General features: G+C 44.6%; 1 protein-coding gene across 3 annotated transcripts in view; it reads left to right on the top strand.

Moving 5' to 3' along the window:
• DNAH3 (dynein axonemal heavy chain 3) overlaps window positions 1-17,259 on the top strand; it is a 219,907-nt gene that overhangs the window by 155,308 nt on the left and 47,340 nt on the right. For all 3 annotated transcript variants that reach the window (XM_016929616.4, XM_016929615.4, XM_016929617.4), the window contains exons 44-49: window positions 127-306; window positions 9,517-9,640; window positions 9,733-9,889; window positions 10,134-10,277; window positions 11,865-12,531; window positions 14,700-14,865. In XM_016929616.4, the coding sequence (XP_016785105.2) occupies window positions 127-306; window positions 9,517-9,640; window positions 9,733-9,889; window positions 10,134-10,277; window positions 11,865-12,531; window positions 14,700-14,865 (1,438 nt within the window). The remainder of the gene's footprint in view (window positions 1-126; window positions 307-9,516; window positions 9,641-9,732; window positions 9,890-10,133; window positions 10,278-11,864; window positions 12,532-14,699; window positions 14,866-17,259) is intronic.

The following is a 17,259-nucleotide window of genomic DNA, read 5'->3' as shown; positions in this document are numbered from 1 at the left end:
TAACTGGAATGGGGAATGGAAACCTGGGAACAGATTCCCCTACAGGGGAATTGCCATCTGTTACCTCTGTAAGAGCAGAAGATGCCATGAACTTGCAATGGCTGTGTCTGTGGTTTCTTTCCCCAGATGACCTCAACATGCCAGCCAAAGAGGTGTACGGGGCCCAGCCACCCATCGAGCTCCTGAGGCAGTGGATTGACCACGGTTACTGGTTTGACAAGAAAGACACAACCAGGCTGGACATCGTGGACATGCTGCTCGTGACAGCCATGGGGCCCCCCGGGGGAGGAAGGAATGACATTACTGGTATGTGAAGGGAAGAGCTCATTCCTCTTTCCCTCCATCCCCAGCAGAGCTGGGCCACCTTTATGAAAGGTGGGTTGGTGTGCCACAGTCTGTCCTGCCAAACCACGTGGCAGGAGCATGGAGCAGAAGCATGTGTAGGCTACAGGCTTCATGTTGGAAATTGTGTGAAATAGAAGGGGACGATGGCAAGAAGATGTGAGGAGTGTTTGGCTAGGCCCTAGAGAAACAGAGAGTCTCATAGGAAAAGGAGAGTTCAGTGTGGCCAGCATGTGTTCCGGGAGGGAGGATCCATCCAGAAGCCTCAACTAGGGGTGCATGACAGTCATCCATTGTATTCGTTATAATTCTTTAGGTTGCCAGAGACAGAACGCCTAACCCAAAGTGCCCTAAGCAAAATTAATAACAACAAAAATAGCAAATAAATGAATCAGTGGATATATTGCTTCACGTGCAACTTGATCCACCCAGTCCTATAGATCTGTACTTCTATTCTGATATACATTATTGGTTAAGAATCTTCATACCGAGTGGGTGCAGTGGCTCATACCTGTAATCTCAGCACTTTGGGAGGCCGAAGCGGGTAGATCGCTTGAGGCCAGGAGTTCGAGACTACCCTGGCCAACATGGCAAAACCCTATCTCTACTAAAAATAAAAAAATTAGCTGGGCTTGGTGGCTTGTGCCTGTAGTCCAGCTACTTGGGAGGCTGAGGCAGGACAATCGCTTGAACCCAAGAGGCAGAGGTTGCAGTGAGCCGAGATGGCACCACTGCACTCCAGCCTGGGCAACAGAATGAGACTCTGTCTCAAAAAAAAAGTTAAGGATGACAGCTGAGAGCATGGTTTGGCAGCTGACACAGGTCTGGGGTTGAGTAACCCAAAGCAGGCATTAATAAACCTTAACTACTATTATTATCCCTATCATCAAAAGGTTAAGTTCACATAGCTACCAATAGTTCCAGATCAACAACATATAATTTAATGTAGAGAAAAATCTACACGTATCAGTATGTGTGTGTGTAGATGGTATATACACATGCTAGCTACATATATATGTATTATATTATCTACATGATTTTTAACACATGTATGTATAAAAAACTATGGAAAGAATTTCAGGGAAATGGCAGCCACAAAGGCTGCACAGTTTTCAGATCTTCCCAAATCGTCACATAAAAACAGAGCAACTAGGTAGCAAAACCAGAAAGCTATAAACAACACTTACAACAAAGCTAGTTTGCAAGGTATCCCCACAGATTCCAAAATACAAATTGGGTGACAGCAAACCACTGACAGCTGCAAGACCTGCAATTATCTGCACCTGTGCAGGAGAACGCAGCGAGAAGGAATGGACCTGAGAGGAAGAACCAAAAGCTAGTCAGCAGGTTTGCACTGCGAAGTGTGCTGGCCCATGTGAGAGGAGAAGCTGAAGTTTACAGGGTTTTCACCTGCTGAAACTAGTGACTGCAGTGAGCCAGCCCATGGTGAGCTCTGAAGGGGATGCTAGCCCCCGTGATTTCTCAAAACTGACCAGTCAGGTGTCCCCTTCCAAGGCAGGACCCTATATTGAAGAGAAATTGCTGGTAGCTGAATCAGAATGGAGAAGGTTAAGATGAATAGAAACAAAGCAAAGAGAAGGTCCAAATAAAAGAGAGAGAGGGAAAAAAGGCGGAAATTTTCAGAAAGCAACTCACTATATTTTTGAACATGTAAGAAACCAAGAGAGTCTGGGCGCAGTGGCTCATGCCTATAATCTCAACACTTTGGGAGGCCAAAGTGGGCAGATCTCAAGAGGCCAGGAGTTCGAGACCAGCCTGGCCAAGATGGCGAAACCCCATCTCTACTAAAAATACAAAAATTAGCCGGGCATGATGCACACCTGTTATCCCAGCTACCCGGGAGGCTGAAGCACAAGAATTGCTTGAACCTGGGAGGCAGAAGCACAAGAATTGCTTGAACCTGGGAGGCAGAGGTTGCAGTGAGCCAAGATTGCACCATTGCACTCCAGCCTGCGTGAGACTCTGTCTCAAAAAAAGAAAGAAAAGGCCGGGCTCTGGCTCACGGCTGTAATCCCAGCACTTTGGGATGCCAAAGCGGGCAGATTACTTGAGGTCAGGAATTTGAGACCAGCCTGGGCAACTTGGCGAAACACCATCTCTACAAAAAATACAACAACAACAAAAAATTATCTGGGTATGGTGGCATGCACCTGTAGTCCCAGCTACTTAGGGGGCTGAGGCAGGAGGATTGCTTGAACCTTGGGAGGTCAAGGCTTCAGTGAGCCAAGATCGCACCACAATACTCCAACCTGGGTGAGACCCTGTCTCTAAAAAAAAAGAGAAGAAAAATGAAACCAAAAACTAGGAGGAACACAAGAAAGAATAAACACGGCAAATAATGCTGTAGGAAAAAATAATAATAAAAGGAGGATTTTTTTTTTAAAAAAAGACATGTTACAACATGGATGAAACTTAAAGATGTTATTGTCTTTAAGTGAAATAAACCATATCATTAAGTGAAATAAACCATTCACAAAAAGGCAAATACTGTATGATTCCACTTATACGAGGTACTCAAAGTAGTCAAATTGACAGAGACAAAAAGTAGAATAAGTGGTTGTCAAAGTCTGGAGGGAGGGGAGATTGATGAGTGAATGTTGAATGAATGAATGATTTTTAGTTTGGGAAGATGAAAGTTCTGTAGATGAATGGTGGAGATGGTTGCACGACAACGTGAATGTGCTTGATGCCTCTGAACCGTACACTTAAAAATGGTTAAAATGGCCAATTTTATGTTATATATATTTTATCACAATAAAAACTTTTTATTTTTTTATTTAATTAATTAATTTATATTTTGAGACAGAGTCTCGCTCTTGTCGCCCAGGCTGGAGTGCAATGGCGTGATCTCAGCTCACTGCAACCTCCGCCTCCGGGTTCAAGTGATTCTCTTGCCTCAGTTCCCTAAGTAGCCGGGATTACAGGCACCCACCACAATGCCCGGCTAATTTTTTTGTATTTTTAGTAGAGACGGGGTTTCATCCTGTTAGCCAGGCTGGTCTCAAACTCTGGATCTCAGGTGATCCACCCACCTCGGCCTCCCAAAGTACTGGGATTACAGGCGTGAGCCACTGCGCCAGGCCATTTTTTAAAAAAGAAATGAAGAAAAGGATTAAAAGGATTTGAGAGAAAATGACAAATATTGAAGTTACAAAGAAAATCCAACATGAAGTGTCTGAAGTATCTGAATAAGAAAATCAAAATAAAGAAATAGAAGAAATAATACAAAATATATAATCCAATAAAATACTCAAGAAAAAAACATTTTGAGAATTACATACTGGAAGAGCACATTGTATACCTAAGAATATTGACTCAAAATGATCACTACCAAGGCATACGCTAATAAACAGCATAAAAGAGTGGGCTTTCAAGAAAAATAAATTAGCCAGGTGTTGTGGCATGTGCCTGTAGTCCCAGCTACTCAGGAGGCTAAGGTGGGAGGATCGCTTGAGGCAGGGAGGTCAAGGCTGCGGTGAGCTATGATTACACCACTGCACTGCAACCAGGGCGACAGAGCAAGACCCTGTCTCAAAAATTTAAAAAAAGAAAAAAACTTTTGGGCATCTAGACAAAAATAGCACACAACTTATATGGGAAATAAAGTTAGATCAACTTTAAGTGTTTTCAGTAGCAATGCTTAATACCAGAAGAAAATGGAATAACACATTTAAGATACTTAAGGAAATAAAATGAGTTGAGGATTTTATAGCCAGAAAAATTAATCTTCAAGTATTAAAGGAAAATTGTTATTAACATGCACAAACTCAGAGACTATTATTTTTTTAAGCCATTTCTCAGGAATCTCCTAGAAAATGGATTTCAGGTAATCAAAATGACTGTGGAGAGACTGATATAACTAGTAGTAAGCATTAAATATATGGTTATTTGTTGAACTAAGACTAAATGGAGAGGTGATATTATGTAAAGAGTATATTATTTGATGATGTAGATATAGAACAATTGAAAACGTAGAATTTTCTATTTATCTTATCCCTTGAGTTTTTGAGAACCAAGAGTCTCGGGGTGGAAAAAAGGAGGTCAAGATGTAATACATAGGAAGTTAGGGCTGGGGGCAGTGGCTCATACCACTGCCCAGCACTTTGGGAGGCCGAGGAGGGTGGATCGCTTGAGGCCAGGAGTTTGAGACCAGCCTGGCCAACATGGTGAAACCCTGCCTCTACTAAAAATACAAAAATTAGACAGGCATGGTGGTGCGAGCCTGTAGTCCCAGCTACTCAGGAGGCTGAAACATGAGAATTGCTTGAACCTGGGTGGTAAAGGTTGCAGTGAGCTGAGACCACACCACTACGCTCCAGCCTGGGCAACAAAGTGAGACTCTGTCTCAACGAATGAATCAACAACAAAAACTAAAAAAAAGAAGTTAGGCAAAAGTTTTATAGTCCTAAATTTGAACTTGATGTTTAATGTCCACTGAAAAGATCTAAAGAAATAATGACCACCTTATTAACAATGAACATGTCTACTACTCAGATTGTAGTCTTGAAATCCAATTTCCTGCTGAAAGAAACCAAGACATCTTAAAGAAATGGCTGATTGCATGTCTGCTGGGGTAAGAAATATATGAAATAGGCCAGGAGCGGTGGCTCACGCCTGTAATCCCAGCACTTTGGGAGGCTGAGGCAGGCAGATCACGAGGTCAGGAGATCGACCTGGCTAACACGGTGAAACCCCGTCTCTACTAAAAATACAAAAAAATTAGCCGGGCTTGGCGGTGTGCGCCTGTAGTCCCAGCTGCTGGGGAGGCTGAGGCGGGAGAATGGCGTGAACCCGGGAGGCAGAGCTTGCAGTGAGCCGAGATCCCACCACTGCACTACAGCCTGGGTGACAGAGCAAGACTCCATCTCAAAAAATAAAAATAAAAATAAATATATGAAATAAGCCTGTAAAGTCTTGATATACCAGATAATGAGAAAGCTATCAAAGATTACCAGACTCACATCAAAAGGACTTGGTTGTCAACATAAAGAGGCTTTCACTCACCAAAGATGAGAAAATTTAAGCTTCAACAATGGTAGTGATTTCAATGGATTGAAATTTATCTAAATATATTTTAATCCATGAGTCTATAACAATAATAATAGTTGGTCACCTACAGAAAATGATAAGGAACCAACTCGTTATCTTGGAAACTGGTAAGTAAATGGGAAAGGATCAGGCATTCTCTGACACCCTGACTTTCTTGTATGAAATGTACCACTGTATAACCAAATAGTGGTTGATGAGGGGAAGTATCTCATGAAAATATTGCAACTAATAGATGAAAAAGAAGTGACTCAGAATATTACCACTTTGCAAACCCCAGTGAATTAATGGATGTAGCCATTGAGCATCAGTAGCTACCAACATTACAAAAGGAGAAACATTATTGAGTACTTTCCGGTGAAAGAACACACCACCACCTGTGGTCTGGCCAAAGGGATGGAATCTGAATCCCAACAAGTCTCTGGATCCAGCTACAAATTTGTAGGAAATACAGAGGACAGAGGAACGTGATAAACTGCATCATAAGTGTGTAATCAACAAAATCCTGACTGTGAAAACTCTACAAGTCAAACAGCCCAGATCTTCAACGGATAAGACACGTAAGAAAGGAATGGAGGGAAAAAACTATAAATTAAAAAGAGACCTTAAGAAATACATATGAGGCCAGGTGCAGAGGCTCACGTCTGTAATCCTAGCACTTTGGGAGGCCGAGGCGGGTGAATCACCTGAGGTCAGGAGTTTGAGACCAGCCTGGCCAATATGGCAAAACCCCATCTCTACTAAAAATACAAAAATTAGCCAGTCATGGTGGTGCATGCCTGTAATCCCAGCTACTTGGGGTTGAGGAAGGAGAATCACTTGAACCTGGGAGGTGGAGGTTGCTGTGAGCCGAGATCGCGCCACTGCACTCTAGACTGTGCAATGGGAGTGAGGCTCCATCTCAGAAAAGAAAAAAAAAGGCATATGGTTGTTTTAACTGGCAGAATTAAACAATTAAACCCTGGTGTCTACAAATAAACACTTGGATGGTAAAAATCATAAAGAAATGCAAGACAGCAATTACTATAAAAGTCAGAAGAGTGATAACTTTTGGAGGAAGAAAAGGAGACAGTTTAGGATGGGCTCTGTCGAGAGGCTTTTGTGGAGGGCTGGCAAAATTCTATTTTGTTTTTGTTTTGTTTTTTGTTTGTTTGTTTTGAGACAGAGTCTCGCTCTGTCGCTCAGGCTGGAGTGCAGTGGCACAATCTCGGCTCACTGTAACCTCCGCCTCCCAGGTTCAAGCAATTCTCCTGCCTCAACCTCCCGAGTAGTTGGGACTACAGGTGCCCGCTACCACGCCTGGCTAATTTTTGTATTTTTAATAGAGATGGGGGTTTCACCATGCTGGCCAGGCTGGTCTCGATCTCTTGACCTCGTGATCTGCGTGCCTCGGCCTCCCAAAGTGCTGGGATTACAGGAGTGAGCCACCACACCTGGCTGGCAAAATTCTATTTCTTAATCTTGACAGTAGATGCTAAGAGTGTTAACCTTATAATGATTCACTAAACTATACATTTGTTTTGTGTGGTTTTCTGTATCTATCTTTTACCTGTAACAAAAAAAGTTTTAAAGATATACAGGCAAACCTATAGAGACAGAAAGTAGATTATTAGTTGCTGAGAACCATGGGAAAATGGGGAATGACTGCTAATGGGTACAAGGTTTCTTTTTAGCACGATTAAAATGTTCTAAAATTGTGATAATGGTTGCACAACCCTGAATATATTAAAAACCATTGAATAATTGTACTTTAAATGGGTGAATGGTACAATATGTGAGTTATTATTGGGATATCAATAAAGCTGGTATATATCTATATAAATAAATACAGATATCTAACAATTATAGATTAGACAGATACATAGATCTATAGATACACAGAAAGATGATAGATTAGACAGATAGATGATATAAGGATACCAAATTAGCAGGGGAGAATGGATTTGGCGCGTATAAGGTAAGTGAAAGTGAGAGGTGACAGCGTGCTGGCAAGTCCTCACAGCCTTCGCTCGCTCTGGGCGCCTCCTCTGCCTGGGCTCCCACTTTGGCGGCACTTGAGGAGCCCTTCAGCCCACCGCTGCACTATGGGAGCCCCTTTCTGGGCTGGACAAGGCCGGAGCCCACTCCCTCAGCTTGCAGGGAGGTGTGGAGGGAGAGGCGCGAGCGCGAACCGGGGCTGCGCGCGGCGCTTGCGGGCCAGCTGGAGTTCCGGGTGGGCGTGGGCTTGGCGGGCCCCGCACTCGGAGCAGCCGGCCAGCCCTGCTGGCCCCGGGCAATGAGGGACTTAGCACCCGGCCAGCGGCTGCGGAGGGTGTACTGGGTCCCCCAGCAGTGCCAGCCCACCGGCGCTGCGCTCGATTTCTCACCGAGCCTTAGCTGCCTTCCCGCGGGGCAGGGCTCGGGACCTGCAGCCCGCCATGCCTGAGCCTCCCACCCACTCCATGGGCTCTGTGCGGCCCAAGCCTCCCCGACGAGCACCACCCCCTGCTCCACGGCGCCCAGTCCCATCAACCACCCAAAGGCTGAGGAGTGCGAGCGTACGGCCCGGGACTGGCAGGCAGCTCCACCTGCAGCCCCGGTGCGGGATCCACTGGGTGAAGCCAGCTGGACTCCTGAGTCTGGTGGGGACTTGGAGAACCTTTATGTCTAGCTCAGGGATTGTAAACACACCAATCAGCACCCTGTGTTTAGCTGAAGGTTTGTGAGTGCACCAATCAACACTCTGTATCTAGCTGCTCTGGTGGGGCCTTGGAAAACCTTTATGTCTAGCTCAGGGATTGTAAACACACCAATCAGCACCCTGTGTTTAGCTCAAGGTTTGTGAGTGCACCAATCAACACTCTGTATCTAGCTGCTCTGGTGGGGCCTTGGAGAACCTTTGTGTAGATACTCTGTATCTAACTAATCTGATGGGGACGAGGAGAACCTTTGTATCTAGCTCAGGGATTGTAAATGCACCAATCAGCACCCTGTCAAAACAGACCACTCGGCTCTACCAATCAGCAGGATGTGGGTGGGGCCAGATAAGAGAATAAAAGCAGGCTGCCCGAGCCAGCAGTGGTAACCCGCTGGGGTCTCTTTCTGCACTGGGGAAGCTTTGTTCTTTCGCTCTTTGCAGTAGATCTTACTGCTGCTCATTCTTTGGGTCCATACTGCTTTTATGAGCTGTAACACTCCCCGCGAAAGTCTGCAGCTTCACTCTTGAAGCCAGCGAGACGAGTCCACCGGGAGGAACAAATAACTCCAGACGTGCCGCCTTAAGAGCTGTAACACTCACCGCGAAGGTCTGCAGCTTCACTCCTGAGCCAGCGAGATGACGAACCCACCAGAAGGAAAAAACTCCGAACACATTCGAACATCAGAAGGAACAAACTCCAGACGCGCCACCTTAAGAGCTGTAACACTCAGCGCGAGGGTTCGCGGCTTCATTTTTGAAGTCAGTGAGACTAAGAACCCACCAATTCCGGACACAAAAGGAGATTTTCACTTTCAACAAAAGTATTCCTGAATTGTTTGACTCTTTTACAATGATCATGTATTCCCTTTATCTTTTAAAAACAATCTTGAGGCCGGGCGCGGTGTCTCATGCCTGCAATCACAGCACTCTGGGAGGCCTGTAGTCCCAGCTACTCTGGAGGCTGAGGCTGGAGAATCTCTTGAGCCCGGGAGGCAGAGGTTGCAGTGAACTGAGGTGGCACCACTGCACTCCAGCCTGGGCAACAGAGGGGAACTCCATCTCAAAAAATAATGTAATATAATACAACATGATATGATATAATAATGAGCACTAAACGAGCACTCAGTAGAACTTCTGCAGTATGGAGATGCTCTATATCTTGTACTGAGCAATACGGTAGCCACTAGCCTCATGTGGCTCTTGAGCACTTGAAGTGTGGTGAGACTAAGGAAGAGCATTTTTAATGTTATTTAATATTAATTAATTTAAGTTTAAATTTGCTGCAGGTGGCTAGAGGTTGCCATATTGCACAGCACAGCTCTAGAACATGAAGGCAGAAGGCAAAGCCACCTCTTGTGCATCCTAGGGTCACAGACAGTGTGAGAATATGTGTTTTCCAGGATGATTCACTTGTGTGTTGTGTTCCCCAGGACGATTCACTCGCCATCTGAATATCATTTCCATCAATGCCTTTGAGGATGACATTTTAACCAAGATTTTCAGTTCGATTGTTGACTGGCACTTCGGGAAAGGGTTTGATGTGATGTTTTTAAGGTAAGAGGTTCCTCTGTCTTCCTGGATATTGGGCTGGGGGTTCTCAGTTTCTGGCCTCTCCTTGACTACTGTGCCATCCCTTTCCTCCCAAGGTACGGAAAGATGCTGGTCCAAGCTACTAAGACAATTTATAGAGATGCAGTGGAGAACTTCTTGCCAACTCCCTCGAAGTCACATTACGTCTTTAACCTGCGGGACTTCTCACGAGTGATTCAAGGGGTCCTGCTGTGCCCTCACACACACCTGCAGGTCAGCCACTATCATTTTACTACCAAGATCATTCAGCATATCCTTGGCTACATAGAACATGTAGTAATAGCAGTAATAGCTAACTTTTATTAGGCACTTAGTCTATGCTAGGCATTGTGCTAAGCATTTTATAAACATTATCTAGTTCAATCCTCAAATCAACCCCAGGACTTAGCTACTACTGAGAACTACCACCTCAGGGACCATCTTCCACTCGTTTGAATAATTAACTCTGGATTTTTAGGATGTAGAAAAATGTATCCGGCTTTGGATCCATGAGGTTTATCGGGTCTTCTATGATCGTCTGATTGACAAGGAGGACAGACAGGTCTTTTTCAACATGGTGAAGGAAACCACCTCCAACTGCTTCAAGCAGACCATAGAGAAGGTAAACCAGATTCTGTGATCATTTGGCCTCAGAAATGGTTCCAAGTGTTTAACCACGTTACTCTCAGATTTCAGGTTCCCTTCCTGTTGGAGACTGCCAGCTCTGCACTCTGAATCTCAGGAAACAGTATTGAGTCAACTGCTCTTTTGATTTGGTGATATTTTACTTGGTCCAACTTTGCTTCCCTTCTGTTGTAACATAGAAGTTTGAATCCACTCAAAATGGCTTAACATGCATTTTAAGTTCATTATAAATGAATGTTTATTATGAACTTAGAATGCATTTTTAGGATCAATTAATTGGTGAGTTGAGAAATAAACTATACATTGTCATGATTTGACTGAGGTCCTATAAAGCTCAAGTGAAAGATTGTTATGGTTTTCCAGGTGTGAATATTTTCTCTTTTCCATTTTCATATAAGAAAAGTTGTTTTAAACATCTATATTTTTATCATCTGGTTATTCTTCCACTGCTAAGAAGCTGTGATTTCTCCATAGAAAAATTTCAAGTGTTTTATCTTGCGTTCAGAGGCCAAGTGCAAAAGCGTCACTGGGTTCTAACATAGGAAGAGGAGGCATCTAAAACGTTCCTACTCCAGGCACAGAGTGGGGACCAGGATAGTGTCTATACTTCTATTTGGTGGAGGATCAAGCACCTAAGAAAAGCACATCCTTCAACTGTCTTTTCTGGGGACCGTACAAACTGATCACCAATGTTTTAATCACATGGCAAATAGACTGATTAAAGCGTTCATACTCTAATGTCCTTTCTTTTAACAAAAAAAATATTTATTTTTAGAGGTAGGACCTCACTCTGTCACCCAGGCTGGAGTGCAATGGTATGATCATAGCACACTGCAGCCTCAAGCTCCTGGGCTCAAGCAGTCCTCCACCTCGGCCTCCTGAGTAGCTGGGATTACAGGTGGGCACCACGATGCCCAGCTAATTTTTTCTTATTTTATTGTAGAGACTGAGTCTCACTATGTTGCCCAGGCTGGTCTTGAAGTCCTGAGCTCAAATGATCCTTCTGCCTCGGCCTCCCAAAGTGCTGGGACTACAGGCATGAGCCACCGTGCCCAGCAATGTTCTTTCATTATAGTCTTTACAAGCATGAAATCCACATATTATGTTTAAAAAACAAAAAGACTGGGCTGGGCACAGTGGCTCATGCCTGTAATCCCAGCACTTTGGGAGGACGAGGTGGGCAGGTAACCTGATATCAGGAGTTCAGGACCAGCCTGGCCAACATGATGAAACCCCATCTCTACAAAAATACAAAAATTAGCCAGGCATGATGGTGGGTGCTTGTAATCCCAGCTATTTGGGAGGCTGAGGCGGGAGAATCGCTTGAACCCAGGAGGCAGAGGTTGCAGTGAACCGAGATCACACCATTGCACCCCAGCCTGGGCGACAGAGTGAGACTCTGTCTCAAAACAAAACGAAACAAAACAAAACTGATGATCCATGACCTTGAAGGATGTGCTCAGAGGAAATAAGCCACGTCTCCCATGCCCTCCCTCCATGATGTCCCTACCAGCCTGGCTGGGCCATTCACTGAATGCCCCGCCGAGATTTACTTTTCTTACAGGTGCTTATCCACTTGTCACCCACTGGAAAGATTGTCGATGATAACATTCGAAGCCTCTTCTTTGGAGATTATTTCAAGCCAGAAAGTGACCAAAAAATCTACGATGAGATCACTGACCTGAAACAGCTGACTGTGGTCATGGAGCACTACCTGGAAGAATTCAACAACATCAGCAAGGCCCCCATGTCCCTGGTCATGTTCAGGTTTGCCATTGAGCACATCTCTAGGATCTGCCGTGTCCTGAAGCAGGACAAAGGCCACCTGCTCCTGGTGGGCATAGGGGGCAGCGGGCGGCAAAGTGCCACCAAACTGTCCACATTCATGAACGCATACGAGCTATACCAGATCGAGATCACCAAGAACTACACAGGCAATGACTGGCGAGAAGATCTTAAGAAGATCATGCTGCAGGTCGGCGTGGCCACCAAGAGCACCGTGTTCCTCTTCGCCGACAACCAGATCAAGGATGAATCGTTCGTGGAGGACATCAATATGCTTCTGAACACAGGTGACGTGCCTAACATCTTCCCTGCTGACGAGAAGGCTGACATCGTGGAGAAGATGCAGACTGCAGCCAGGACCCAAGGAGAGAAGGTTGAAGTCACTCCTCTTTCTATGTATAACTTCTTTATTGAGAGGGTGAGAAAGAACCTTCACATTGTCCTCGGTAAGAAGAAGAAAACTCCATTTGCCCTTGTTCTTCTGGGTGTTTTGGGGTCTTCTGAGTGCCCTGAGCAGCCCAATCCCTTACAATGGTCCCAGGGTTGATTCAGCCAACGCACCAGCTCGGGGTCAGGGCCCGGAGTTCCTCTGGAAACTTTTTTCACTCTTCTGAGCAGCAATTTTTTTTTTAAAGACAGTCTTGCTCTGTTGCCCAGGCTGGAGTGCAGTGGTGAGATCTCAGCTCACTGCAACCTCTGCCTCCCAGTTTCAAGCGATTCTGGTGCCTCAGCCTCCTGAGTAGCTGTGATTGCAGGCGCGTACCACACCTGCTAATTTTTGTATTTTTAGTAGAGAGGGGTTTCACCATGTTGGCCAGGCTAGTCTCATACTCCTGGCTTCAAGTGATCTGCCCGCCTCGGCCTCCCGAAGTGCTGGGATTACAGGCATAAGCCACCGTGCCGGACCCTGAACAATTTCAAACCTGTCCCCCGTCTTTAATTTCCTGAATTCTCCTCTGAGAATTACCCTTGCACAGAATGACATCTCGGGTTTTCTCTGTGAACGACATTCCCAATGTATCTAGAAACCTAGCAATTGTGTTTAGTACTTCCCTTTCTGTACCAAGTCCTGTCTGTGTTACCTCCAGCTGTCTCATATCCACTCTCTTATCTCTATCTCCATCACCTTCACATTGGCTAAGCTGCCATCCTCTTACCCAGGCTCACCTCTGCAACTTTCTAATCATTCTAGCTCCATTCTTGTCTGTTCCATGAAGCCAGGCTGATTTTTTTCATATGCTGCAAATATTATCATTGTGTTCATGCATGCATACACACACACACACACGCACGCACGCGCACACGTGCACACATACACACACACACACATTGGGATAAGGACCAAAATTACTAACCTGTGGTCTCATAAGGCCATAAGGCCACCTGCCAGACTGTCCTCTGTATCCTCTCCACCTTCATCTTTTCAAACCATCCTCCTTTCTCTCTTTTTTTTTTTTTTTTTTTTTCCTGGATATAGGGTCTTGCTCTGTCACCCAGGCTGGAGTGCAGTGATGTGGTTCTAGCTCACTGCAGCCTCAACTTCCTGGGCTCAAGTGATCCTCTCACCTCAGCCTCCTGAGTACCTGGGACTACAGGCACACACCACGATGCCCAGCAAATTTTTTCCATTTTTGTAGAGATAGGGGACGGGGATGTGGGGTTCACTTTGTTGCCCAGGCTGGTCTGAAACTCCTGGGCTCAAATGATCCTCCTGCCTTGGCCTCCCAAAGTGTTGGGATTACAGACGTGAGCCACTGTGCCAGGCCTCTGTTCTTTACCCACAGTGACCTTTCACTTCCACCTAGACATCATGCTCCCTTCCACCACACATAGTCTAAATAACAATGAATGGAATTTTAAGTGTGGAACCCAAAATTTGTTATTGGCCAGAGATGGGATCAGAAACAAGCAGATGACCTCACAGCAACTTCTATAAATAACAGTGTATGGCGCCCGTGTATCAGCACAAATACAGCAAGTCAATCAAAGGGCTCCAGCCACACTGGCTACGTGACCCGAAGGATGCGGAAGGAACAATAGTGTGTATGGGAGACCAGTTAGAAGGTAATAGACTCAGGCATGGTGGCTCACGCCTGTAATCCCAGCACTTTGGGAGGCTGAGGCAGGCAGATCACTTGAGGTCAGGAGTTTGAGACCAGCCTGACCAAAATGGTGAAACCCCGTCTCTACTAAAAATGCAAAAATTAGCTGGAAGTGGTGGTGGGTGCCTATAGTCCCAGCTACTCAGGAAGCTGAGGCAGGAGAATAGCTTGAACCCAGGAGGCGGAGGTTGCAGTGAGCCGAGATTGCGCCACTGCACTCCAGTCTGGGTGACGGAGCAAGAATCTGTCTTAATAAAAAATAAAAAATTAAAAAAAAATTTTTTTAAAAAGGGGCTATTATAATGGGCTCCTCACAAAGTTAAGTGAAAATATCCCACTAATTAGCCCGCATTTCCCAGGCACTCATTATGGCCATTGACAGTCACATCCCTGGAGCGCCAGGAGGAAGCCTGCCCCCACTTACCCCACCAGAATCCTTGGGAATACCCGCCTGCCTCCTTGGGTCCACCTGCCTTGGAGGAAGGTAATTAACAAAATCTCCTTTTCATTAGCCATGAGTCCAATAGGGGATGCCTTCAGGAACCGCCTGCGGATGTTCCCTTCGCTGATCAATTGCTGTACGATTGATTGGTTCCAGTCCTGGCCCACAGATGCCCTAGAGTTGGTGGCTAACAAATTTCTAGAGGATGTGGAGCTTGATGACAACATTCGGATAGAGTAAGTGTTGATTGCATTTTAGGACTCTAGATATTCCAAATTTGAAGTCCAGATGCTGGCTCTATTTTTGTTGTTGTTTTGAAGATTTCTCAATTTGTATATAGCAAATGTCTTAGGCTTTTAAATTGAATCACAGTTAGTTAGATATTTAATAAAGCATCTTGTCTGTAAAAGAAGAAAATTTCATTGTTCAGAATTGTCCTGGAGATTTGTCCTAGCTATGAGAACCTGGAATAATGATATAGCTATTTCAGTAGTCCTAGAATATGCATTCTCAACAGGAAGAAGATTGCTGCTGAGACCACAAAACAATGTTTGTTTGTTTATTTGTTTTTGAGATGGAGTCTTGCTCTATCCCCCAGGCTGGAGTTCCTTGGTGCAATCTCAGCTCACAGCAACCTCTGCCTCCCAGATTCAAGTGATTCTCATGCCTCAGCCTCCCCCAAGCAGCTGGGATTACAGGCACCTGCCATCACGTCCAGCTAATTTTTATATTTTTACTAGATATGGGGTTTCGCCATGTTGGCCAGGGTGGTCTCGAACTCCTGACCTCATGTAATCTGCCCGCCTTGGCCTCCCAAAGTGCTGGGAATACAGGTGTGAGCTACTGCACCTGGCAAAAATTAGTTCCTATAAGGATGAAAATTTACTCTTTTATGTATAAAGCACACATATATATGTGCTTTATTATATATATATGCTTAATTATATATATTATATATATGTGTGCTTTATTATATATATGTGCTTTATACACTTTATATATGTATATATGCATATATATATATAAAAAGCATTTTATTTGGCTAGAGTAAGGGAAGAGGTGAGAATATCAGTCATTCTGGATGTTCCATGAAGGCTAGAGATCAGTCAACCTTGTCTACCTCTGTTTCCTTAGTTTCTGGAAGGTGCTTGGCACACAGTAGGTTCAATCATTGTTTATTTTATTTATTTATTTATTTATCTATTTATTTTGAGATGGAGTCTCACTCTGTCGCCCAGGTTGGAGTGCAGTGGTGCGATCTCGGCTCACAGCAACCTCCGCCTCCCGGGTTAATGCGATTCTTGTGCCTCAGCCTCCCGAGTAGCTGAGATTACAGGTGTGAGCCTCCATGCCCAGCTAATTTTTGGATTTTTAGTGGACACTGGGTTTCACCATGTTGGCCAGGCTGGTCTCAACTGACCTTAAGTGATTTGCCCACCTCGGCCTCCCAAAGTGCTGGGATTACAGGCGTGAGCCACCGCACCCAGCCTCAATCACTGTTTGTTGAATTAATGGATGAAAAATGAGGAAGTAGGTAGGGGTAAGAGTGTCAATGGCCTTAAATTCCATTTGGGGTATTTTGAACTTTATTATCTAGACCAGAAGACCCTTAACCTGGGTCCACGTGCTTGTGGGTAGAATTCAGTGGGTGGATGAATATGAATGGGAAACATTACATCTTCATTTCCAATGACATCCAACTGGTACTTTGCATTTCCTCCAGTTATGAATGTAGGCAGTAAACCCCAGTGGGATGAGCAGGGCCTGACTTTGTTACCAGTAGGAATCATAGTTCTTTGCAGAACTCATTGCATCATTACAGTTAACTCAGTGTATAATTTTCTTCGAATTGATGGTGCTTTTTAGACCTGCTGCCCACTCTTGTTATTTAATGCAGAAGCTGACAAACTATGGTTCATGGGCCTAGTTGAATTCACCCTGCTTTTGTAAATAAAGTTTTATTGGAATGCACGCATGCCCATTAGTTTACACACCATCTGTGGCTGTTTTTGCACTAAAATGGCAGAGTTGAGTAACTGTGACAGATATCATGTGGTCCACAAAGGCTAAAATATTTATTATCTGACCCTTTCCAGAAAAGGTTTACTAATCCCTGATTTAATGCCTCAGTAAAGCAGCATGTATATTACTATATTACAAATTTTAAAATATTTTAAAACATTTCAAAAAGTCTATTTCAATATAATTGGTTTCCATGGTAATTCTGTGTTTTATGCATTTTTAAAAATTGGCTGGGCATGGTGTTTCATGCCTATAATCCCAGCACTTTGGGAGGCCAAGGCGGGTGGATCACTTGAGGTCGAGAATTCCAGACTAGCCTGGGCAACATAGCAACACCTACCCCACCCCCCACCATCTCTACTAAAAATGCAGAAGATTAGCTGGGTGTGGTGGTGTGTGCCTGAGACTTCAGCTACTCGGGAGGCTGAGGTGGGAGGATCACTTGAGCCAGGGAGGTTAAGGCTACAGTGAGCCATGATTGTGCCACTGCACTCCAGCCTGGATGACAGAGTGCAATCCTGTCTCTCTCTCTCCCCCCCCACATATATATATTTATATATAAATAAATATAATAATATATAATATAGTATATATTATAATATATAATA

Source organism: Pan troglodytes, chromosome 18, assembly GCF_028858775.2.
Source record: "Pan troglodytes isolate AG18354 chromosome 18, NHGRI_mPanTro3-v2.0_pri, whole genome shotgun sequence".
NCBI classification, from domain to species: Eukaryota; Metazoa; Chordata; class Mammalia; order Primates; family Hominidae; genus Pan; species Pan troglodytes.
The sequence above is the reverse complement of the archived record's forward strand: the minus strand, read 5'-3'. Positions and strand labels throughout refer to the sequence as shown.